Source organism: Hemitrygon akajei, chromosome 20 (genome assembly GCF_048418815.1).
Source record: "Hemitrygon akajei chromosome 20, sHemAka1.3, whole genome shotgun sequence".
NCBI classification, from domain to species: domain Eukaryota; kingdom Metazoa; phylum Chordata; class Chondrichthyes; order Myliobatiformes; family Dasyatidae; genus Hemitrygon; species Hemitrygon akajei.
Window position 1 is genome coordinate 33,429,682 of NC_133143.1, and position 26,768 is coordinate 33,456,449.

At 42.3% G+C, this 26,768-nt stretch overlaps 1 protein-coding gene across 1 annotated transcript in view; it reads right to left on the bottom strand.

Moving 5' to 3' along the window:
* Positions 1-21,226, bottom strand: part of sh3bp5b (SH3-domain binding protein 5b (BTK-associated)) — a 66,674-nt gene extending 45,448 nt beyond the window's left edge. The window contains exon 1 of the mRNA XM_073024106.1: positions 20,560-21,226. Coding sequence (XP_072880207.1) covers positions 20,560-20,631 — 72 coding nt within the window. The 5' untranslated portion in view covers positions 20,632-21,226. The remainder of the gene's footprint in view (positions 1-20,559) is intronic.
* Between the last annotated feature and the right edge of the window lie 5,542 nt (positions 21,227-26,768).

The window sequence follows — 26,768 nt, forward strand, 5'->3', positions numbered from 1 at the left end:
AATAGGGTCTTTTAAGAGCCTCTTAGATTGATGTACAGAGCTTAGAAAAATAGAGGGCTATGCGCTAGGGAAACTCTAAGCAGTTTCTGGAGTAGGTTACATGGCTGGCGCAACATTGTGGGCTGAAGGGCCTGTAATGTGCTGCAGATTTCTATGTTCTATGACCTGGGCATTGCTATTTGCAAACTAGGCCATTTTGTAGTCAGTTAGGAGACTCTCCAATGTCCATACATAGAAGTTCATCCAAGCAACCTTCTAAGAAAGTTGAGGTGCTGTTCTGCCTTATTTGCAATGCACTTCTTGCTTATCCCAAGACAGATCCTCTGATATGTTAATGAATTTAAAGCCTTCGCCTCTGATCTCCTAATGAGGACTGGCTATGGACCTTCAGGTTCTTCCTCCTGTAGTCAGTAATCAGTTCTTTATTTTTGCTGATGTTGAGTGAGACATTGGTGTGGCTCCATTCAATCTGATATCCATTCTCCCTCCTATATGCCGATTTGTCACCACCTTGGGTTCAAGTCAAGATCCTACATCTGGAGACATTATCCTTGGCCCAAAATGTCATCTATTAATCCTCCTCCAAAGATGCTGCCTCACTTGCTGACTTCCTCCGCCACTTTGCATGTGTTGCTTTGTGGATCATAAAGATCCCACAAACCTCAATGAACTTATGACCAAGTAATTTGATTTTGTGCACAATTTGTGGATTGTTATTGGCTAAGGCACTAAGAGAACTCTGCAAATTTTTAAAATGTTGACATCTGAAAGAAAACAAACAATGCAAGGGCTTGCACAATGCTGAAATTTGAGATTAGACCATGTACACAATATTCTGGAACAGTTGCAAAACTTTCGCGAGTGATACTAAACCTCATGATGCCAAAGTCAAGGTTCAGTCCCAGATATGGTGCTGGTCTTGTGGTCTTTGCTGTGCCTTTTTACTGTTCCATTATTTGTATTACTAATACCTCAGAATGGAGACTACTGAGATGAAGAGGTGGTTGATCGAGCTCCATGTTGTTCTGTCATCAAATGACAATCAAACTTGTGTGAAGCTGCAACCACAGTGCATGGTTGGCTGGCAAAGTGGAATCTAGTTGGACTCTCACATCCAGCAGAGGGAAGCAATAGCCATCCCACATTTTCTAATTGAGTTCTGGCCGCCTGTCAAGCATTATGGAATGATAATGAAATCCTGCAATTAAACTTGGCAAGAATTCCGTATTCTTTATGGTCCCATGTTCACAAGAAATAAAGAAACCCCCCACATAAGCAGTGGGGCCCATGTGTTTGCTGTAAAGCGCTTGCAGAGCTTAATAGATCCTGGAATGGATTCAAACTCAGGCACAATCTGTTGTGCCTCAGAGGCTTGGTGAAGGAAATTACAAGTTGTCTCTGCAGAACTGTGTGCATTGTAAGGACGTGAACGTCCAACAAGTTCTGAGCCAACAAATTTCTAAAGAACAGACCTTGCATGAATTGCAACCGACACACCCAAAATGCTGGAGGAACTCAGCAGGCCAGGCAGCGTCTATGGGAAAAAGAACAGTCGACGTTTCGGGCCGAGACCCTTTGGCAGGACTGGAGAGAAAGAAAAAATGAGGAGTCAAGAGTAAGAAGGTGGGAGGACGGGAGGACGCAGGTGAAAATGGAGGAAGAGGGGTGCTGGGAAGTTGATTGGTAAAAGAGGCACCTGGAATTGGATAGGAGAGGACAGAAGGCCATGGAAGAAAGAAAAGCGGGGGGAGTACCAGAGGGAGGTGATGGGCAGGTAAGGAGATAAGGTGAGAGAGGGAAATGGGAATGGGGAATGGTGAAGGTGGGGGGGGGGCATTACTGGGAGTTTGAGAAATCAATGTTTATGCCACCAGGTTGGTAGCTACCCAGAGGGAATATAAGGTTTTGCTCCTCCAACCTGAGAGCAGCCTCATCACAACAGTAGAGGCGGCCACGGACTAACATGTCAGAATGGGAACGGGAAGTGAAATTAAAATGGGTGGCCACTGGGAGATCTCCCTTTTTCTGGCGGATGGAGCGCAGGGGCTCGGCAAAGCGGTCTTGTATGTATTATGTCCTTCCTTGCAATATTGTGGAATTTGACAAGGAAGTTAGTTACACTGCAGATGGCAGGGAGAGAACAACAGGGACTGTCAGATGCGTCTGGTTAGGTGTGGAGATTATAGCGGGGGGTAAAAATGTCATAGTTGATGGTGAAGAATTAAGGTAGGGATATGTTGTCAAATAAGGGTAGGTGTTCTAGGATTTGATCGAAGATAAGATGCTGAGCCAAGGGAATTAATCAGAAGCAGGATCATGGAACGAGAAATGAGAGATCAGGCAAAGTGGGTGAAGAGATAGGTATCAACAGCAGTTTGAAAGGGGGTAGAAGTGGATGCTAAGAAAATTAGTTAATGCATGCCCTCACTAAAGAACAATAAATGCTATGAACTCCTTGACAGACTGACTAGGTAAATTTAAACCCCATAATCAACACTGAATGAGCTTCAACACTCCAGATGAGGCCGTTTGAGCTGTGAGGGGCCAAGGCACTCATGGGTTTCACATGCACATGGAATAATTCACATGCACAATTAAATATGGCAACTGCTCTGTCCAAGGAACTGAACAACTAAGCACTTCGGGGAAACCATCCTCCCTTTCCTGAACTCTGTCTACACTTCTCACTGCAGCCAACAGAATCTACAGCAGACACACAGAGGACATGGAAGCACATTACCCATGCCCCATATACACCAGGAAGATTTTGATTAAATTCGGTGCTATACCCTGCAAAAAAAATCAATAGATATTGAGCTGTGTTAGAGAAATTCTAGACCAAAAAGTTTCAAAGATGATTCAGAAAAAGGTTCAACAAATCATTGTGTGATAATAATGAAACCTCGTGTATGTTAAAGTCGCAGTTTCTGGCACGTAAAGTGAGATCATAAGGCCAGATCGCAGGGGAAGTCTTCAGCAGATGAAGTTAGGGATCGGGGAGCAGGCACTCTGGGAAGTCATTAGGGAGAGTGGGGCAATGTACCTGGTAGCAGAGTCATCCAATTAAGTGCAAGTGTTGGCCCTTAAGAACCGGGGTTCCCAACCTGGGGTCCATGGACCCCTGGCTTAATAGTATTGGTCCATGGCATAAAAATGGTTGAGCACCCCTGCGTTAGAACTTTGTTGATGAGGATGAGTGGAGGTGAGTAAGTGTGGCTCACTAGACTCCTCCTAACAAACACACAACAAAAAACTCCTTTTGTGAATTTGACAACTTCCATGTCCTTTGCGCATCCAGATTTTCCAAACCCTTGGAAACCCAATCCACTGATATTAGAATTAAATTATTTTCAGTATTTTAGGAGCAGAGATTCATTTGAATTGCGATCATTTATGTGTCAGTCAGGAGCACAGTCTTCTTATTCCACCAAGTGCATTGCAGTTAGAGCCACTGGAGAGTGCCCATTAACACTTTGCCCTGCAGTCTAGTACATCGGCTTCTAGCAACTGACTTATTGCACCAGGACTGTTCCCCATCTTCTGCATCGAATTTTTGGGTGGAGTGCAAAGCTGTAGCTGTAGGTGGAAGGATTTCAGCTTCAGGATTTGACCACCGCCTTTTGTGGATTTGTAAACACAGTATTTCATATTAACTGGCTCAAAATAAAAATGAAAACAAATTCTGGAATGTTAATACTTATCAGATGTGCAGCTGCACCAGTTCATGAGATCCATTTCTCACCACAACCTCCTAATGCGTCCAACACTGAATTACCAAAGAAACAAGAAGCAAACAGAGTTCATGTGTCTCTTCTGATTGTTCCTTCATCCCTTGCACTGTAGAAAATTGTACCCTCCGTCAGACTCATGTAAGCAGAGCTATTCTATTTAATTCTGTTTAAATTATGCAACCAGTTTATCTCAATAGCTCTATATTTTCATTCGAAGTTCCAGCCAAGATAATTAAATAAACTGGTAAAATATTTAATCCAATTACTCCACTGCAAAAGTAAAGAGATCAGTGAATAACTAAAGCATATAATTTTCTTTCAGAATGGTGCATTATTTTCTTATAGGTTGTTTAGTCAATGTAGAACATAGCAAGACTTGTCCAAGGTTAAAAACACTCAAGTCGCTGATGCCCTCAAAAGAACACTTTGCAAAATGTTTTCATTTCACAAATATGGGTTGTGCTTTTGCTGTAGAACATATTCTATGAACAACGACAAGGGAACTTTGCATTCAAAGCCTACAACATGACCTCCATGGACCATGCAGTAATCTATCATTGGCAGTCTGTAAGTGGGACATAACATAACAGACAAAAATGTATTAAACTGCTGAAGCAGTATGAGGTAAAAAATCAATGGTTTAAAAATAATTTGAAAATAAGGACTGGACACAGTGGGAATTGGAATTAAAATTTAAACATACACCAACAAATGCATGGTAGCAAAGTCTTCTCACGGATATATAGAGACTGGGATTATGTTCTGTAATTTACTCATAATGTAAGATTCCCCATTTTAGGCCATCAGACGTTTAAAGATTAAAACACATTGGTTGACTGCTATTTTCTTTCACTTCTCAGATTGCTATTTTTGGCAAACCTCAGAGAGAAAGAGAGAGAGAGAGAGAAAAATCAGGTGATAATTAATTATTAGCCATAGCATCTGTGCCTTCTGTTCATTAGGCTAGTTCTATAAGTCTAAAATATAAAGGCCAATTTGCTTACAATTAATTTTGGCTCCAATATCTTGAAATTATTTTGTTTTATGTCTTGCTTCCATTTACTTTCACTGTTGTCACAGCCTCTGAACATCACAAATGATAATACTTTTCAATGGTAGCAAATTTTTTGGTGGGAAAAGACAACCACCAGTTTGGTCAAGTGGAATAAATAGCAAAGACATAAATGACTGGAGGGTCTGGTTCTGTGAAGCTTATTCAGGCATGAGTACTGGTCAGGACATTGGTTAGAATTCTCCTGCTTATACCACAGAACCTTCTCCAATCAACTGAGGAAATCATTGGATCTTTGTTTAACATCTCATCCAAAATAAGGCAGTACTCCTTCAGTGCTCACTGAAATGGCAGTCTAAATATTGGATTCATGTTTCTGGAGTGGAGTGTGATGACTAAGAGTCTACAGGGAACAGATGGATCATGAACAGTTCAATACACAGCTTTAAGATACAACTCTACAGAACACTTACTGAGATATTAAAAATGCATATTCAAGACTACAAAAACCATATATGTAAAGAATTACGAAGTATAGAGAAAAAAACAAAAAATATATCATTTTATAAATTACTAAAAAACTATTTTTAAAAACACAGGAGCTAACCTTAGTAGTGATAACAATGGACAAGTGAATTGGTATATGTACATTATTTTATTGTCATACTAATGTGGAATATTCTTTAAGAACTCTGATTGAATTTTGGTCTTTAAGGCAGTGCATAATTCTAAACACACCTAATATTTTAGCAGTGGCAATGTGGATACACTGGCACCCAATTTACCTCAGCTAAATCAATGCTGTTACCACAGATTCTTCCACATTCACTGGGAGGACAAACACACCATCTTTTCCCAGACCAACATCGTGGCAATAATGGTAGTCTGTTGGTTTCATGGAGCAACCCACGTCATTGACATGCCCCACATAAGGCTCCTGAGAAAGATGCTCTATTCTGAACCCAGCCATGGGAAATAGGAAAAGATCCAAGTACATGCTCTAAGCCATCTTAAAAATATTGTAACATTGACTCCTGGGAGAGTCTGCTCCAGATGTGATGCTATTGCATTTGCTGACTGCAGAGTTCTGAACTCAAATGAAGACCTTAAACCCTATCCAATATAAATAGCCATCAGTACTGTCACTGTAACTACCCAACCTTCAGAAGCTAGTTCACTTTCCTGTTTATCCTCCATGGTGAGTTTAGCTGCCAATACCCACTATTTGAGTGGTCGGTCCCCCTTCCTACCAAGCAGGAGATGCTTCCAGTGTACAAGCTAGTTTAAAACACAATTAATTTATTTTCAGTGATGTACATTTAAATCCAAACAACATTCTTAAAACACATTTAAAACTCACAAAGGATTTCTGTCTTATAAAATATTTCCAAATTACAAGCCATTTCGAAAATACGAAGGAATTCCAAAACACAGGGACAATTCTGGAAGCTAAAAAGTTACTCCCACGAGCTACAGAAAAAAACAGCCATCCATCACATGAATGGATTCCATGTCACCCCATGTTTCTGTCATGTTTCTTTGTGCTCCTGGACCATTCCTAATAAGCCTGAACTGCTCACTGCTCTCTTAATTTATATTATTTCTCTGTAATTTGGTTGACCATACACGTGTTATCTTTTCAGATACCTTTTAACACAAATGGACTAATAAATTCTGGAGACAGATCTCAGGTACCCACAATTAACACTGTGAAGCTGACTCTATGAGTACTCAAGCCTTCCAACGATTAACAAATCAGCTATTGACCACAGACCCTCTGTTGGCCGTCGTCAGCCATGTATATTGCATCCCAGCTGTCTAAGTGATATGCAAGCCAGAGCAATAGGATATGGAGAGCAAGATATTGCCCGTGCAGCAGAGTCCCCTTCTGATAAATCAAAAAAAAATGGCAGAGACCGATACAGTTTGGTGATGCAGGTGTTACCAGTCAATGTTGAACTCAATGTAGGATGGCCTTAGGGACTCCGGCTCTGGATTTTTGCTCGGGGTTCACTCCCGAAGCCTTCCCCATGAGTGGGCATAGCTGCAAGACAGCGGAGGTTTGAGATCAGAATTTTCCATCTCCTAAGTGAGCTGCCAAACACACCTAATAAGCCACATCTGCCCAAAGTGACTTGTTTTAATGCACCACTATCTCATCTTTTCCCCTTTTCTTGTCAGTAGAAACCATTCAGCCGGGCTTAGCAGCTAAGCCACACATAAAGTCCAGGAACTGGACTTGTGTTGTCAGAGGCTATTTGAGATTCACACCATTGGGAGCATTTAATAGGTAGTGGGAACTTGTCCCAACTACCATTCCCCTCCTCCCCCCCCCCCCCCTGCTATAACAAACTTGAGGAACACAGCTATTGATATGCTAAGTGATATTATCCATCTGGTCTGCAAGCTTCCTTGAATTAAATAACTCAGCCAGCGTTGTCTAGTTTGAAACAAGCCAAATTAAATAATGCATTGACTTGCTCTTGAGCGGCAAGCCCAGGAGCTGTGGGGCCAGCAAGTCTGTGGCTCCTTAGACAGTGCCAGTTTGCAAAGCTGTATTTTTAATTTCAGACTGATTACTGCTTGCCAGTTACATTAAGATCTGTAGACTGGCTCCCATTTATGACCAGGAGCTAAACAAAGAATATTATTTGGATGCTTAATTTATTCAAAAACGCTTTGATATTGACAAGTGTCAGCTGCTAGCGTTTAGAAAGCCAAGCCTGGCCAAAACTCAAGAGGCCTCCTGGCCCAGGACAATGAATATCTATCACACAGGACCACTGAATGTGTGGAAGGAGTACCTGGGATGGTTTTATGAACATCAGCCAATCCATTGAGAGGATATAGAGACACTGTGTGGATAGAGTATACCACCTCACACAGCAGTGCTTCTTTAGTTCTACAATGAAGGGCAACATCAACAGTGATCTCGATGAATTGCAGAGCATAGTCAAAAGCACCATATCGTCCACTCCTGCTCCTACTTATTATATATTCTCATAATCCCAAAGAACTGCTTAGGGAGAAGACATCAACATCCTGTTAAGAAAGCCCAGGCCATGCTTAACTCTGTCCATTCTGAACTATCCTCGGTCCCATCCTGCTGGGGAAAGTGCCTTCACATCCTTAAAGGGCAAGGACAAGGTTAGATATTATTAACAAAATAAAATAAATCACTCCAATCACACAATTACAGAGAAGAAATCTGATATATATAAAACATTAAATTCAAGAAAATTGTTTTAATGTCATTTCCTTCATTAAGGAGAATGAAATAATTGTTACTCCGATCTGACACAGCACAAAAAAAACACAAAAGATATAAATACATAAGATAGCTTACATAAATACATAGATTTAATGCATGTCCACACATAGGGTGACTGACAGGAAATAACAAAATGTAAGTGGAGTGGTTGATCGGCATTTCTGCTTGGGGAAAGTAACAGTTTTTGAGTCCTGGTGTGGGTACTCCGTAGACTCCTCCCTCATGGTAGTGGGGCAAAGAGTCCATGAGCAGAGTGGGTGGGATCCTTCATCCTGTTACTGGCTTTTCTCTGTTTATAAATCCTTGATATATCTGTTTATATCATTGGGCAGTTTTGACTAGCCACTGTACAGCTTTGTCTGCCACAGTGCAGTTTCCATACCAAGCAGTGATGCAGCTTGTCAGGATGATCTCTTCTGCACACTTGTATAATGAAAAGTATGGATGTGCAAAGTTCAGCCCCCTCAGAAGGTAGGGGCATTGGTGAGCTTTCCTGACTGTGTCAGAAGTGTTCTGGACCATGAGATGTCAGAATTCTGGGACCATTTTCATAACAAACAATGATCAAATCCAAGAAGGTCAACACTCCTGCAATTGAAGGATAGTCTCAGTCTTCTAAGATGATAGTCTTCTGAGGTTCTAAGCTCCTGGGGCAACTTCTTCACAGATTGAGATTGCACATAAAATACCCACCAATGACTCTTCATCTCAAAGGTCTCAGAACAGCAGGTCAGTGGTGAAGCATAAACTCAGTGTCCTTAATGATGACATTGGACAATATCAATGAAGATGGTGCGTTCACTCTCTTCAGTCACCGAATGAAAACATATCACAAGATGTTCCAGCAAGATGGCGGCGTGACTAGTTGCAGCGGCTTCTGTGGGGCCAACAAAAGGTGCTACCATTCTACTTAAACATATATCTATTGATAGCAGGTTACCGCTATTCGTTGAGAACTCAAAGGACTGCAGGTCTACACCATCAGCGAGTTGCCCGCTGGCGGAGATAATGAAGCAGCTACGCAACGTGCTGCTGCCTGAGTTGATAGAGGCTTACAGCCAAATAGCGAGTGGCCATCACGGTCGCTTTTCTTGCGATCGCAAGACGCCTTTGAACGTTGTTAATCTTATACGCTGCAAGCTTGATTCGCTGATCTATTGCACGTGAGCAGGGGCGGATGGAGGGGGCCCGGTCCCCAGAAGCCACAGTGCTTGCAGCTGCCCAGAGTGATGGGGCAGCCCTGTTGTGCTTCACTGGAGACAGTGTGGCAAGCTGCCTAAAACGGAGTCGGAGCTGCCCTCCTGGGGTCTCGCTTGGCTGAAGACTAGCTCTGTTGTGGTTGACTGCAGATATTTAGCGGCAGTCAGTCGACTCGGGCCTCAAGCTACGGGATCGCTTGCTCTTCAGCCACCAGAGGAATGGGCGTCCGAGCCATCACGCTCTCCTGGGGGCTGAAGATTTTAAATGGATTGAGGAGTCTGGACTATATACTTGTCTGGTTGTGTTTTTATTAATATTCTATGTGTGCTTGTATATGCAAGTGTAACCCCCTGGGTCGCCTCAGGCTCGCTCAGCTCGTTCTCGTCTGGGGGAGCAGCCTTCGGCCCCGCCAAACTGGGTAATCAGCTGGTGTGGACACTGTGTGATGTCCCCGCCTCGCCAAAGAACAAACAGGACACCATATGCGATTAAATGATTACAGTTTATAAAGATTACTATAACTAAGTAATCAATAACGATACAGTATACATGAAGGAAAAGAAAATAAAGAAAAGGCGCCAAACTTATCAAAGTCCAAACCACTTCGTGCACAACCATTGAAGCTCAATTACTGAAGTCTTCTAGGCTTCGATCCCCTCCGAACTCCTCGACTCACAGCTCAGGACCACCCAAAGTGGTCAACCAAGCACATCTATCTTCGTCTCCTCTCCTCGGGGTACCTCCTAGCCTTGGACCCCCACTTGGGGTCCGTTCCTCGCCCAGTTTACAGCATCGCGTCCTCTCTCTCTCACCCCCTTGTGCCGATCTCCCCAAAAGCCCACCAACAATAATTTACAGACTCAGAAGAAAGAACAACATCAATCCCAATTGGTTTACAAAGGAATACAATTCTCGTTATCAGTAAATTTTAACCCAAACAAGCTTCCAGCACTCTCTCGCAACAAAGAAGCATTCCTACTTTCAACAAAACAAAGAAGCCATTTTAATTAACATACGCAGTAACAAAGAAAAAGAAGAAACCGCCCTTTACACAAGGACTGGGCCTTAAAGCCCAGATTCGCCTAGCGGGAGTCGAGTGTTGGGGCGAAGACTGGGCCTCAAAGTCACAGTGTCACCTAGCGGGCATTGGGGGCCAGTCGACTGATGATGTCGGTCATTGATATGATATTCTGCATCATTGTACTTTTACTGATATTCTATATGGGTTTGTTGACTTGTATGTATCAAACCTCAGCGTCGCACTGGGGGGTGGGAGGTGGGCCTTGGGACGTTTTATTACATGACTGTGATCTTGTGTGTGCTTACTCTGTGTGACTGATAGTAAAGTGTCTTTTCATCTCGGCCCAGTGACAACACTGCCTTGTTTGGCTGTATTCATGAGTATTCATATATGGTTAAATGACAATTAAACGAATTAAACTGAATTGAAATATCACATCCTCTAATGATTTAGCATATAGACTGCAAGATCTGTACAAAGTTTACAATGGCTTCAAGATTGCACCAACTTCATATTTTCTGCAACAAGAACATCCTTCTGACACAGTCGTTCCACTATTACTAACACAATGCACTATAGCCACGGCTTGTGAAGATTAAAGATTAGCCTTATTTGTCATAGGTACAATGAAACATCGAAGCATACAGTGAAATGTGCTGTTTGCATCAAATCAAATCAGTGAAGGTGATGCTGAAAGCCTGTAAATATTGCCACCCTTCCAGCATCAACATAGCATGCCCACGATTCACCAACCCTCACCATACAAAAGCATACAATTGAAACCATACCATTGAAAATTGAATTAACTTTATTACTTATATCCTTCATATACATGAGGAGTAAAAATCTGTAAGTTACATCTCTGTCTAAATGTACAATGTGGAATTTATAACAAATTATAATAAATAGTACGTACAACAGGACAGTCAATATAACATAGAAATACAATTGTATCAGCATGAATTAATCAGTCTGATGGCCTGCGGAGCCTGTTGGTTCTGGTTTTTATACTGCGGTAATGTTTCTCGGATGGTAGCAGCTGGAACAGTTTGTGGTTGGGGTGACTCAGGTCCCCAATGATCCTTCGGAACCTTTTACACACCTGTCTTTGCAAATGTCCTGAATAGTGGGAAGTTCACATCTACAGATGCGCTGGGCTGTCCACGCCACTCTCTGCAGAGTCCTGCGATTGAGGGAAGTATAGTTCTCATACCAGGCAGTGATGCAGCCAGTCAGGATGCTCTCAATTGTACCCCTGTAGAAAGTGCTTAGGATTTGGGGGCCCATATCCAAGTAGAGTAGGAATGAATCTCAGGAATAGAATACCTGGCTGAGTACAAAGCTAACAAATATCCATTGTGTCAAGAAACTATAGGAAGGGATACAAATGCCAGAATTGCCCAGAGAGCCATCGATTAGAATTAATTCTGCTGACTCTGGCAACCATGTTTCTGTAATCCTTGGCAATTACAGCAGACTCTTTATTGTAAAAACCTAACAGTTCTAGACTATAATCTACTGTCCCAAAACTGAGTTACAACTTTAGACATCAATCATTTACTATGGCTACATGGCAGCATCGCAGTTAGCACAGTGCATTACAGCGCCAACGGTAAAATCGATCAGTGAGATTGATTAGCGTTCATTTCCTGCCACTGTCCGTATGTTCACCCTGCACCCACGTGGGTTTCCTCCCGTTGCTCTGGTTTCCTCCCACAGTCCACGATGCACAGGTTAGGATTAATAAATTGAGGCAACGCTATTTTGACACCGAAAGCATGGTGATGCCCCAACCTGTCCTCAGATGCATTGGTTGTTGACCGAAAGCAACACATTTCACTGTATGTTTCGATGTTACAATGTACATGTGAGAAAAAAAAGCTAATCTTTTTCTATTTTTAATGAAAAATTACGGATAATGAACCACTGCTCAACAATAATTACTTCATGAAATTTGCATTACTGGCTTTGTACAGATCAAAAAAACACACCTTAGTGCATCCAGTAGTGTTACAGTGGAGAGAGACTTATCCAAACTCTTTAACAAAAGCCATCTATACGATTCATGGCAAAGCAAAATCTACTGTTTCTTACAAAACTACATTGCTTTGTCAAGTTCAACAACAGGAACACAGCAGAAGCTACTCAAATTTGCATAACTAGGAGTATGCATCTTTCAAAGATAACCCACGTGACAGAGGATCAATCATTACATATGCTTGTCAAAGCCAAGAAAAATAGCATAAAATGCAAAAAAACACTGAATTTCAGGTCTGTGCTACTACAGTATGGAAAAAAAAATCACAAAAGAAAGCAAGGAACTCCATCAAAGTGATTCGATTTTGTTAGTCATTTGTTTTAAACATCACTGATTCAAGATGGCTAGGATGGAAATCAGCTATAATTGTGAAACAGGCTCATGGGACTGACTGTGGTCCTGCCCCAAAACTTTTGGTGGATTGGATAGTGGACTACTTGACAGATAGACCTCAGTATGTGCGGTTGGGAGACTATAGGTCTGACACGGTGGTCAGCAGCACAGGGGCGCCGCAGGGAACCGTACTCTCTCCGGTCCTGTTCACCCTGTACACATCAGACTTCCAATATAACTCGGAGTCCTGCCATGTGCAGAAGTTCGCTGATGACACGGCCATAGTGGGGTGTGTCAGAAATGGACAGGAGGAGGAGTATAGGAAACTGATACAGGACTTTGTGATATGGTGCAACTCAAACTACCTGCGTCTCAATATCACCAAGACCAAGGAGATGGTGGTGGACTTTAGGAGATCTAGGCCTCATATGGAGCCAGTGATCATTAATGGAGAATGTGTGGAGCAGGTTAAGACCTACAAGTATCTGGGAGTACAGTTAGACGAGAAGCTAGACTGGACTGCCAACACAGATGCCTTGTGCAGGAAGGCACAGAGTCGACTGTACTTCCTAAGAAGGTTGGCGTCATTCAATGTCTGTAGTGAGATGCTGAAGATGTTCTATAGGTCAGTTGTGGAGAGCGCCCTCTTCTTTGTGGTGGCGTGTTGGGGAGGAAGCATTAAGAAGAGGGACGCCTCACGTCTTAATAGGCTGGTAAGGAAGGCGGGCTCTGTCGTGGGCGAAGTACTGGAGAGTTTAACATCGGTAGCTGAGCGAAGGGCGCTGAGTAGGCTACGGTCAATTATGGATAACTCTGAACATCCTCTACATAGCACCATCCAGAGACAGAGAAGCAGTTTCAGCGACAGGTTACTATCGATGCAATGCTCCTCAGACAGGATGAAGAGGTCAATACTCCCCAATCCATTAGGCTTTACAATTCTACCGCCAGGACTTAAGAACTTTTTAAAAGCTATTATTAATGCTTTTTGAGATAGTGATTTAGATGCATATCATATTTTTTACTGAGTTAAGTATTGTATGTAATTAGTTTTGCTACAACAAGTGTATGGGACATTGGAAAAAAGTTGAATTTCCCCATGGGGATGAATAAAGTATCTATCTATCTATCTATCTAAACTGCATTGAAAACAGCAGAGAGTTGCAAACAACATTTTTTTTGAAAAAGCCAACACTGGGTAAAAAGGCAGCAGAATGATGTTTTGAATGATCCACTGAATGTTACTGCTGGAACATTACACTGTAAATGTTCATTTCACATAGAATGATTGGGGCCACCTGTGAAATGTCAAAAACAGAAATGGATCTGAAAAGTTAACTGTTCCTCTTTACACATTTGCTGCCTGACTAGCAGAACCCTCCCAGCAATATCTTGTTTTAGATTCCACCATCTGTAGTTCTATTTGTTTCCCAGACGTGAAAACCCATTTCCTAATTCCTCAGCTGTTGACAATCAAATTTTAAAATGCTTTTCACTCATCTTGAAACAAAAGACTTTCACATTACTCAACATCTGCACTAAAAACAGATTTCATCAAACTAAACAGCATCAAGAAAATATCAAACATTAAGCTGCAATTATACTTCCTGAAATGGGGCCATATAATTGCAAGGATTTCAGAGGTAACAATTAAAAACAAATGTTGAACATACTTCAGTTCTGTTTCAATTAAATAAATGGCAAAATACAACATTTTAATGTTTAAACACCATGAATAACATTAATTTGTAAGAGCAACTATGTGATCATTGTCCCCATATGATTACACATTCAGCACTCATTCTTTAAGCACATTGGTAGGTGCTTTTTTTCCTTCTATTAACCATTTAAGTGTCAGCACTATGGGTCAGGTACAGACTGGGAAGTGAATGTTTGAACAGACTGTAATCACAGTGATTGCCAATGAATTTCATTGATTTTAAATGACTTACACCCAAGTGCACCCAGGTTTCCTTTGAACATTAACATTGCCCAAGCACTCACCATTAAAAACACTACACCTCAGGGAACGTTTTAGTGAGAAACTGGAGGTACAGGCCAATCTGGTCAGGATGACAATACTCCTGAAATAGGTTAATGAAATGAATTAAAAACAGAAAATGCTCAGTAGGTCATGGAGCAGATGCGGAGAGAGAAACAGTTAATATGTTATGTCCTTTTGTCAGAAAAACAAGTTATTTTTCAGTACAAGGAGAGGAGGGATGGGTAGAACAAAGGGAATATCTCGGAACAGGGTGAGTCCAATTGAGTTAATGGCTGCAATTACAAGCACATTAAGCTTCTTTGTTTGTGTACCATGTTGTTAATGGCAAGACTGTGGAACATGCCCAGTGCGATCAGATTTTAAATCCAGAATATGAAAACTGAGCCAAAATTATGACAGGCAGAAATAGTCAGTTCTGATACAGAAAGAGTGAATTACGTAAAATTAGAATTTTTAAAAATATTTTATAAAGAATTGCAAAAAAATCCAGAAGTAAGGCAAGGTGGTGTCTTCCAAACAGAAGTGGAGGCCTCAGACAAAGAAGTCAGTGTGGGAGAGGGATGGGGAAAGTGGCAGACAACCCAAAGTTTATCAGAGACACAAGAGGCTCTGCATATGTTTGAAATCTCGAGCAACACACACAAAATTCTGGAAGAACTCAGCAAGTCAGGCAGTATCTAATGAGAGGACATGACTTAAGTCATTCTCGACTTATGTCAATGACAGTAACATTTATTCTGAAAGAAACAGTCAATGTTTCAGACCACGGCCCTCAAAAGGTTTTGGCCCAAAATGTCAACTGTTTATTTCCCATCTTAGATGCTGCCTGACATTGAGTTTCTTCAGCATTTTGTGTGTATTGAACCTTAAGTTTGTTGTGTTGCTGTGCTAACTAAAACTGCATTTCATTTCTCCAATGCAGAGTAGACCACATTGCAAACACAGATGGGAAATGCAAGTAATTCACTGCTTCATCTGGAAAGACTGTTGGAGTCTCTCTAGAGTTGAACACTCTCATGGTTGCATGGGAATGTCCAATAAGATAGGAAGTGGTTAGTGTTCATGTCCTTTCTAACTGAGCTTTCTAACTGGCTGCATCACTGTCTGGTATGGGAAGAGGGGGCTACTGCATAGGAGTAAAATAAGCTGCAGTGTTGTAAACTTAGCTCCATCGTGGGCACTAGCCTCGGTAGTACCCTGGACATCTTCAAGGAAGGATTCCTCTAAAAGGTGGCATCCTTCACTGAGGAACCCCATCACCCAGGGCACACCCTGTTCTCATTGCTACCATCAGGAAGAAGGTACAGGAGCCTGAAGGGACACACTCAATGATTCAGGAACAGCTTCTTTCCCTCTGCCATCAGATCTCCGAAAGACATTGATCCCATGAACACTACCTCACAAGTTTTTAAATTTTTATTTTCACACTACTTACTTAACAACTTAATATATAATTAATATATACTTATATTGTGTACAGTTCTGGTCACCAAATTATAGGAAAGATGCCAACAAAATAGAGAGAGTACAGAGGAGATTTACTAGAATGTTACCTGGGTTTCAGTACCTAAGTTACAGAGAAAGGCTGAACAAGTTAGGTCTTTATTCTTTGGAGCGTAGAAGGTTGAGGGGGGACTTGACAGAGGTATTTAAAATAATGAGGGGGATAGATAGAGTTGACGTGGATAGGCTTTTTCCATTGAGAGTAGGGGAGATTCAAACAAGAGGACATGAGTTGAGAGTTAGGGGGGGCAAAAGTTTAGGGATAACACGAGGGGAATCTTCTTTTCTCAGAGAGTGGTAGCTGTGTGGAACAAGCTTCCAGTAGAAGTGGTAGAGGCAGGTTCGATTTTGTCATTTAAAAAAAAAAATTGGATAGGTATATGGACAGGAAAGGAATGGAGAGTTATGGGCTGAATGCAGGTCGGTGGGACTAGTTGAGAGTAAGAGTTCGGCACGGACTAGAAGGGCCGAAACGACCTGCTTCCGTGCTGTAATAGCTTTATGGTTATATGGTTACTATATTTCAGATTTTTTCTTACCTCTATTACTATGTAATGCATTGTACTGCTGCCACAAAGACAACAAATTTCAAGACATGGGTGATGTCACACTGGATTCTGATTCTGATTCACTTTTTACTGAAAGCTGTCCTTCTCCTCTTTCCCAGTTCTGACAAAGAGTCCTGGACCTGAAGTTTCTTTTACCACAGATATTTTCTAACTTGCTGAGTGTTTCCATTATTTTCTGTTATTGATTTTTTAACTTTCTTTTTTTTTATTATTTACACTGTGAATTAGTTGTATTTTGAAGAAAACGCAATATCTTGATGTTCAGTACAGACATGGGAGACTACCGGTGCTGGAAATCTGGAGCAGCACACAAAATGCTGGAGGAACAACGTGGGCCAGGAAGGAAATGGACGGTCAGTGTTTCAGGTCACAGTGGTGCAGCTAGCCGGACTGTCACACCTGTAACACATGCTCAGTCCTGATCTCTGGTGCTATGAGGAGATGACACCTACTTGTACCCTTCAGTACTCCGACTTCCTCCCACGTCACAGACATGTATGGGTTGATAGGTTAATTTGCCACTGTAAAGTGTGCATTGGAAAACTGTAGAATCTGGAGGAAGTTGAAGGAGAACAGATTACAGGGAAAATTAATGGAGAACAGGAGTGCTCTGTGAACTCTGCCACAAAACAGTGTATTTCACAACATATGCCAGTAACACTGAAGCTGATTCTGATCCTTCCAAATTGAAAGGGAACAAGATAATTAACTAATACAACTTTTTAAATTGCAGACTTTTAAACAAACATTATCTTCAAGACCTGCATGAAGAATATTGAGCAAGCCACAAAGGAAACAGAATTTTCTGAAAGCAAAACAACACATAAATAATGGAAGTCCCCACCAACCTGCAAGATTCCCAGTGTTTACAAAAGGAAGGTTGTTTTTACATGAGGGATGTTGAGTCTAAATTCAGGAAATAGCCAAGGGCTGCCTCACCCACTTATCACAGAGAATCTCCTGCTAGTATGTGTACTTCATGTTTATCGAAGTGACGACCATAGTAGCTGTAGCATTGTTCTCTGCTGCAATTTACTTCAAGTGCAATTCATAGAAGAACAGCTAGCAGAAAATGTCTGATCAAAAAGAAATTCAAAGTCAAGTATGCCATATACTCAAGTATGACAAATAATGATAAATTAAATATGACTTTGAGTTTATTTTAAATTGGCCACTTACTGCTAGCTCCTCCATTTTGGACTGAAGATAAACAACAGCAGAAAACAATAATACAGCAACATGATAATGTGGATATGTCCTCATGAATAACCACGAAGAACAGTGACTTAGAGCACATCTATAATTCAAATTTAATCAAAGTGAAAGAAAAATAATATCCACATGGACAATGTGTAAAACTTTGATAAAGGCAGCCAAATGCTCAAACAGTTAATAGATAAAAGGCCTGATAAAAAGAAGCAAAGTTTAACAAAATTGGGCAAATACAATCAGTCAGCTGGTCAAGAGGGCAATAACAGAGCAACACACACAGAATGCTGGAGGACCTCAGCGGCCCAGGCAACATCTATGAAAAAGAGTACGGTAAACAGTCAACGTTTCTGGCTGAGACCCTTCAGCAGGACTCAGGGTCCTGAAGAAGGGTCTTGGCCCGAAATCTCAATTGTTTACTCTTTTCCGTAGATACTGCCTGGCCTCCTGAGCTTCTCCAGCATTTTGTGTGTGTTGCTTGGTATTTAAATCCTATATTAATTTGCAAAATACATACAGCCTGGTGAAATAAATAAAGAGAACTCAATTCCAACAAATGACCAAATCTGAAGTGTCAGTCAGATCCCATTTTTAATAAAGGTAATAGTATCAGGAACATTATCATAGCGCATATATTTTACTGCAGACCACAATGCAAAGACCTTGCTGTACACAATAGAAGAAACAGAATCAAAAGCAGGCCTTAGGCCCTTAGTTCATGCTTTGTCACTCAACGAGATCACGGCCACATTCTAGCACTAACTTCATGTCCATTTATTCCCTTAATATTAACAAATCTGTCACTTTTTTTTTGTCCTGTAAATGCTCAGTGGCTGAGCCTCCATTGTCTTCTTGGGTAGAGAATTTATCATTTCTGTTTTGAATGGTTGTCCTCTTATTTTGAGACTATGACCCCTCATTGTAGACAGTCCAATGAAGGGAAGATCCTTTCATCTTCTCTATCAAGTCCAACAGAACTGTGGGTGCTTTCACAAGATTATTTTCCATTCTTCTACCCGCATTAGTGTATCACCACAATCTGCTTAACCACTGCTCCCCACAGCCAACCACTAACCCAGGAATCAATCTGATGAACCTTCACCGTCTGGCCTATATTGCAAGTATATCCTTCCCTGGATCTCCAGTCTATAAGAAATTTTCCTGATGTACTACCAGCAAAGCTCTATATGACAAGATACATTCATTCAGATACTCATATGCTCTTGCAATTAAGGCCAACCTACAATTTGGCTTCCTATTTGTTTTTTATAGATAAGAAAACAGGTCTTCTAGAGTAAGATAATGCAAGGAGACCTTTTGTATATTACAATACAGGAGATTTTGAATAAAATTATGGAAATCATGCTTTGGATTATAACTGGCAAACATTGTAGTTTATCATGCAAGGTTTATTGAACATTTTATAACTCAGGTGAACTAGTAATAGAACTGTACTGGAATAATATGATGCTTATCAAAGATTATAATGTAGGCTTTGCTGTACAATATAAAACGGGGTTTTTCTATATGATGGATTTCTGGATTAAATGAATATGAGGTTTGTGCTGTAGGTTACTGAGACGTTATTACTATAAATCATTTAATGTGATGGATTAATAATGCAAATCTTAAAATATGGTTTTATAATAGAACATAATTAGGACTACTAGATGGAATATTAGAAATATGCTATTGGTTATAAATCATATTACATGGGGGTTCTTGTAGATTGTATTCTGTAATTACAGTCCATACAATATGTCCAGTATAAATCATAATAGAGGTGATCATAAGAGGGATTCTATAAGTGTAGGATTTCAATTTTCTATCCTCCTTTACTCTGTGTCCTATTGTGAATTGTAATATTGAGCTTTACTGTAAATATTACAAGGGTCATCGGAGATGATATAATGAGATAGTGTGGGGGGGAGGTCAGTGTTTTTGCTGGCAGGGGGTTGATGCTACTGCGATGGTGGGGGGAGGGCTTTCAGGGCTTTCATGATCTATCACTCATTCTATGGGGTCTCTTGTTTGGTGAATGGCTGTGGAGAGTACGAATTTCAGGTCGTACACTACATACATTCTCTGATACTAAAGGAACCTTTACCTAACCTAAGATTACTACATGATACAGTAAGGTCTTACGGTATTATCCTTTTTTAGATTATAATAGGGTTATTATAGGCTACAGGTATTATTATAGATTGTAATATTGGGGGTACATAGCATGGGGATCACAAGTCAAGTGGGGGTTACTATACTTCTGGTACAGGCCTTAGATTTCAAGACTCTAGGTTACAGCAAATCAGCATTACAGGGATTTTTACTGTAAATCATAAAAAGAGGTCACCATACCTGTGGTGCAGGTCTTCATATCGACTGTAATGGGGGGGGGGGTATAATAATGAGTTTTCTGTGCAGTTGAGTAGGGGGCTTTACCAAAGGTTGCAACATTGGGTTCACGGTAAATCATCACAGAGGAAACTTACTGCACATCAGAGAGGTCTAGGTAAATTACACAAATAGAATTCCCAACCCTGAATGACCTGAATTTATCATTCGGATATTGTATAAAACCTTCAAACCAGCTTCAGTCTTTTTCAATGTTACCATGCAGAACAAATCTGAAAATCTATAATTAAATAAAGATTTTACAAAAATGATTACCTGAATTCTCGGATCGACTTCTTCCTCCTCTGGCACTTCCAACTTCTCATTCCTTTTTGACAATCCGTCCATTTTGTTACTTGTATTCTTATATCCTTACAGAAGTATTTTTTTCAGTATTCCAAGATGGGACTGAAACCCCAGAAGCAGGGAAAGGGAAAATGGGGCAAACTCAATGCGATGGCCCGGGGGACTGGATTAACACTGAAGTCACCTCAAAGAACCTCTGGCATACATTCTGCATTGGCTTCACTTCCCGAGGGAGCAAACCCCAGGCTCTAAAAACACGCAAATGAGCCAATAACTGTAAAATGGCAAGAGGAAACACGCCGCCTTATTACAATCGCCGCGCCTCCAAGTCCTTGGGTGGAAGAATACAGACGAAAGCTAACGATACCCTTCGCTCAGCTTGTGAACTGCGCCAGTGAATCAGGCTCCGCTCTAACACAATGGGAAAACTGCTCCACCGTTCCGCAGACAGCCGGACTGCCGCTACCACTCGCCACAGTTACCAACCCCAACCTACTGACTCCGCCTCTTCCTTCTTGCTGCCACCGCTTTGTTACAGCGAGACATTGACGTGACAAACGCCGGGGCTCTGCATCCCTCCTCCCGTCCTCTCAGCCTCGCTCGATCGAGCAGACAAGCACTGCCATCAATTCATGCCTGACCTTGTGTTTAAAACAGAATTTTCTCTGTCCATTTCACACCGACTTCTTGCAGAATGGGACGGGTAGTCCCGGCCTCTTTCCCCGAAGTCAAGCCAATTTGTTAAGTTTTCACCATTCGTGCTGGTAGCGAATTCCCGCACATTGCCGCAATTTACATTCATTTGATTTACATCTTTCCTTTCCTAGGGCTAGATTTTTGGATATTTTTCATTGCCTGTGTTTGGAGAAAGGTCCTGGTTTACTTTAGAAATAACGGGCGAGGATTGCATCACCATTCTTGTCAGCTGGAATTTTTTCTTAATGTACTGCCAAGTGGAACGCTGATTCAGACAATCCTTAGGCATTCATGTCAAGAGTAAGAAGTATCATCTGTGAAATGCCATCATAACGCTTTGTCTTCCCTGACATCTTGTCTGCAAATTTCCCCGAGTGTAATAGGAAATAGAGGGTGGCTTTAATTTGTACGGTTTCTATAAATTAAAAGTAATCTGATACTGAGAATTTTAAATAAGGATTCAGTGGCACCTTGGATTGAAAAGTAAAGTTATCCATGTGACCTGACATCAGTATTTATTTTATTTCTAAAATATACATTATTCTTATAGTAAATATATACAGGAATTATAATCAGTCCATATTTTGGATCCATAGTGTCATCCATCACACGTTCTTAAATGCAGCCGAGCTACTCCTGTTCCCTCTTTAAACAATACACCCTATTAAATGTTTGAAAGGCTGTTTAGATAGAAACCTGTCCTGCAGTGTCCGGCACCTTCGCTACCAAGTGTTTGTAGTGGATGCGCTAAGGCCGCCTGTTACTTATCACGTGCTCTTGCGCCTGTCAGTCATCAGCTTTCAGGACAGAGGTGAACGGCTTGTGTCAAAGGGCTCACCCTCCAGACTTCAAAGCTCAGGTCAACCGTGTGAAGGACTGCTGGATAACTGGAACGTTCACAGTTCTAAACTTGATTATTCTGTGTGGATTCCATCCATGGCAAAAAAAAATGCTTCTTTTCATATGAAGATCTCAGTCAGGAAATGTAGAGGAAGGTTGACGCAAAAAGCAGAGCAGCAGAGATAATTTAGCAGTGAACAATAACTTTAATAATAGACCACAAATTAACAGGCCACGAAGGGCCACAGAATAAGAGAAAACAGAAACTAAACATAATGAACAAGGTAAACTTTAGGTGAGTGAAAACTAAGAGCAAGTAGTTGAAGCCAGCTGGTTCAATGAGTGAACAAGGACTGTGAATGAGGACTGGGTTCAAATAGGCTGCAGGTGATGAGTCTGAAGTGAGCAGCAGATGGATCCTTTTAACTGGGTGGAAACTGGGAGGTGTCGGCATGTGCAGGCTGGGAGGTGTCAGTGGGACTGACAGGACCACCACTGCCCCCACCCACCTTACAGCCGGCTCCCAACAGCCCAGGATGATCCAGGCAGGTCCAGTGAAACTCATCAATGAGTGATGGGTCCAAGATGAAAATGGACGACACCCAAAAACTCTCCTCTGGGCCGTATCCTTCCCAGCTGACCAAGTATTGCAAACCCCATCCAGAGCAATATGAATCCAGCATCCAACAAACCATGTACTGTACACGGCATCACCTTCCACCATCCTGGGATCCAGAGGTGCAAGCTCAGAGGGGCTTGAGGCAGGACATGTGGAAGTTAGGTGTGATCCTGAGGGACAGTGACATCTGGAGATGGGGAGTGGCTGGATTGATGGGATGGATGATCTTGAAGGGACTGATGAACTGGGGTGAGGGCATGCGGGAGTCGGTACACAGGGGCGGGTCTCTGATGGTCCCCATTCCGGAGTAGTTTGGCTGGTCGCTGATGGTGGTTGGCCAGGTGGCAGTAGGTGTGGCTGGTGGATGGAATAGCCCTCCGTGCCTTCCTCCAAGCATTCTGGCAGTAGTGAACGGGGGCCTGGCAGACAAGAGCTCCATCGTGGGCTCCTCCATGGGGCACATTGGGGGTTGGTAGCCATGAAGCACTTCAAAGTGTGACATACCCCTGACAAAGGAGGAGTGAAGATTCTGGGACAGCTCGGCCCAGAGTAGAAACTTTGGAAGGGTCAGGGGTGGCAAAGCATCACCAAAAATTCTCCATTTGCTGATTGGCTGTTTTTGACCAACCATTGGGGTGAGGAGTGGGCCCACTAGAGTGCACCAGACCGCTGGCACGTGCACGCGGTTGTCAGGTGCGTCGTCTGGTGCAGACTCAGGCTGTAGGGCCTGGCAGATCTGGTTCTCAAAGTCCCAGACAATTGGGGCGAGGACCTGAGATGGTGAAATGGTGTGCTGAGGGTCAACCTCTGTTTCAGCTGGGTACCATGCTGTGCTCACAGAGGCCCAGGTGCAGAGGAATGGCAGGATCCCCATGAAGAGACAGAAATAAGACATGGAACATCAGAATCAGAGCCTCAGAGAGCAATTGAGCAACGCCACGAGGTAATTAATCCTGTCCGACACAATGACCCCAACTCAGGCACTAACTGAGAGTCCTCTATGAATAATCATAGACTGAGAGAAACACATACCAGCCACAATTAACCTGACAAGGTCAAACTGAAAACACAAAACACTTATCAACTGTAGTTAAAGCACGGATTAGCAAATACAGGTGTTCAAAAGCTCTGGAAGGTCAGTGTTCTACAGCAAGCCACAGGGCTCATGGCACTGGGTCAAACTGTCATGACAGAGCCTCTGCCTTTGTGCTCTTGGAACTGGGTTGGTAGGAGATGGTGAAGTTGAATTGTTCAAAGAAGCGAGCCCAGCCAGCCTGAGTTGGCACATCTGTTGTATGGATATGAGTTTTGTTGGTCAATCTGGACCACAAGAGCTTGGTGTTTCCCATCAGTCAATGTTTCTATTCCTCTCAGGCCCATTTCATAATGAGTAGTTCCATGTCTTCTGTTCCATTATGGTATCGTGCAGAGTTGAACTTGCATGAGAAGAAAGCACAAGGGTGTGTAATCCCAAAAGATTCTCACCAGGATTGACGGTCCCCGCGCCCACGTCAGATCGTCTACCTCTACCACAAATGGTCCAGCAGGGTTCAGATGGCAGGGAATGGGTGTGATGGCAACTGTCTATTGAGCTCCTTGAAAGCATGGTCTGCAGCAGGTTACCTGTGAGGTAGGTGACTCAATGAGGGAGTTGAGAGGAGCAGTGATTTGGCTGTAGTTTCTGATCAAACCACAGCAGAAGTTGGAGAAGTCCAAGAAATACTGTAGCTGTTTGAGGGAGTGCAGTCAGGATCATTCAAAGATGGCATATACTTTCTCTGAGTCCATGGCTATGCCTTGGGTGAAAGGACATGACCCAGGAAGGAAATGACTTGAACGTGGAACTGGCAATTTTCTAACTTGTAATACAGTTGTTTTTTTTGAAGAAGTGATGATGGCCTGAGTGGACATGACAGTCATGCTCTTGGGGGTTCTTGATGAAGATGAGGATGTCATTAGGATAGATGAATACATACATGTGTAGCATGTCTAGGAGGATCTCGTTAATGAAAGCTTGGAAAATGGCCAAACTGTTGGAAAGTCCAAAAGGCATTGCTAAGTTGGCCAGTTGGTGTTATGAACACTGCCTTCTTCTCATTCCCCGGTGGATGCAGATCAGATTATACACACTGCTTAGACCCAGAGGATAGCTCAGTGAGGATAACAGTTCTTAATAGTGATTTTGTTTGAGTTGACAGTAGTCAATGCAGATATGAAGATCCTCATCTTGCCGTTGGACAAAGAAGAATCCTGCATTGGCTGGGAATTGGATTGGCACATGAAGCCATTCTGTAGTGTTTTGGTTGAAGTAGTCATTCATGGCTTGGGTCACAGGAAGAGAGAGGGAGATCAGATGTCGTAGGGGAGAGGTGGTGCCTGAGAGGAGTTTGATCATGCAGTCATGTGGTCTGTGATGTGGCAAGGTGCTGGCTTCCTTTTTACTGAAGGCAATGGCTGAGTTGTGATATTCCTGAGGGAGTTTGGTGAGGATGAGGGTTTCCTTCATCTCCATGGATTTATGGGGTGCAGGCTGTTGGGTCCCCAGCTCAGCAGTGAACCAGCTGACCAGGCAAAATGAGAGTCATGAGTGGAGAGCCATTATCCCAGGATGAGAGGAGTGTTGGATGAGTCTATCAGGAATAGGATGGACACCTGGTGCTCTCCAATGCTCATGTGCACAGGCAATATGCATGCTCTGACTATCCCAGACCCCAAGAAGCATGAGTCAATGGCCATGATGTTGAAGGGGTGAGAGGTAGGCTCAGAAGGGAGTCCAAGCTACCCACACAGTCCGATCCAGAAAATTGTCTTCTGCACCAGAATCCACCAGTACCTCCTGTGCGTGGAGAGCTGATGGAGTGTAGAGGAGGACAGAGAGAATAAGACATGCCATGATGTTGGAACGAGGGGTCAGGGAGAGCTTGCCAGATAGAACATCCCTTGTTTCTACCTGGAGGTGGCATATCCCAGACACAGTGGGCAAATGATGCGTTGGTGGCCAGCCACTCTGCAGTAAATGCACAAGTTGTTTCTCCCCCAAAACTCATACTCAAAGGTGGTTATGCGAGCTCTCCCTAACTGCATGTGTTCTGGAGGTGTTGGAGATGACAGATGCAAGACCCTGAATGAGATTGGCCTGGGGCTTGTACCCTGGAGTCTCGAACCAAGGTGTCAGAAAAAGTAGAGGAGGCTTGACCCAAAAGCAGAGCAATGGACACAATTCAGTGGTGAATGAAAACTTTAATAATAGACCACATAATACAAGCCCCAAGGAACCACAAACTAGAGGGAACAGAAACTAAGCACAAGCAACGTGGTAAGCCTTGGGCAGGGATGGTGAAAGCTGGCAGCAACCGATTGAGAATGGCTTGTTTGATGAGCGAGCAAGGACTGTGGATGAGAACTGGGGTTAAATAGGCTGCAGGTGATGAGTCTGGAATGAGCAGCACGTGAATCCTATTAGCTGTGTGGCGACTGAGAGGTAGCTGCAGGTGCAAGCTGGGAGGTGTCAACGGAAGGAGAACTGACAATTTCATGCTTTTTTTGTCATCGGGCTAATATATAACATCTAGACAGGAAATCAACTAGGTTTAGAAAGCTAAAGGATAAGAAAAAAAAAGAGAATTTCTATTGTAGGTTGTCGTGATTAATTACCAGATGGTTCTGCCTCTGCAGAGCTGATCTTGTTTCTACACTGTCCTTGAGAAGGTGATAGTGGAACTTCTAGAATTGTTTGCAGATTCGTGTTGGTGTTAAATCAGGAGTTTTAGGTTATCTGAAAATGAAGGAATAGATAAAAATAGAAAGTTCTGCAAACACTCAGCAGTTCATGATCTGTGGAGAACTAATTCAGATAATGATTGAGGTCAAGCATTATTTTTCATCATAAAACTTAGAGGGGAAAAAAGGCATGTTTTAAATTAGTGAGAAGGATAGGGCAAAGAGAACGTGAGAATATGAAGCCCAAGAGGAAAAGGTCAGCTGAGAAGGAAGCGTGTTATTGGCAGATAAATATTAGAACAGC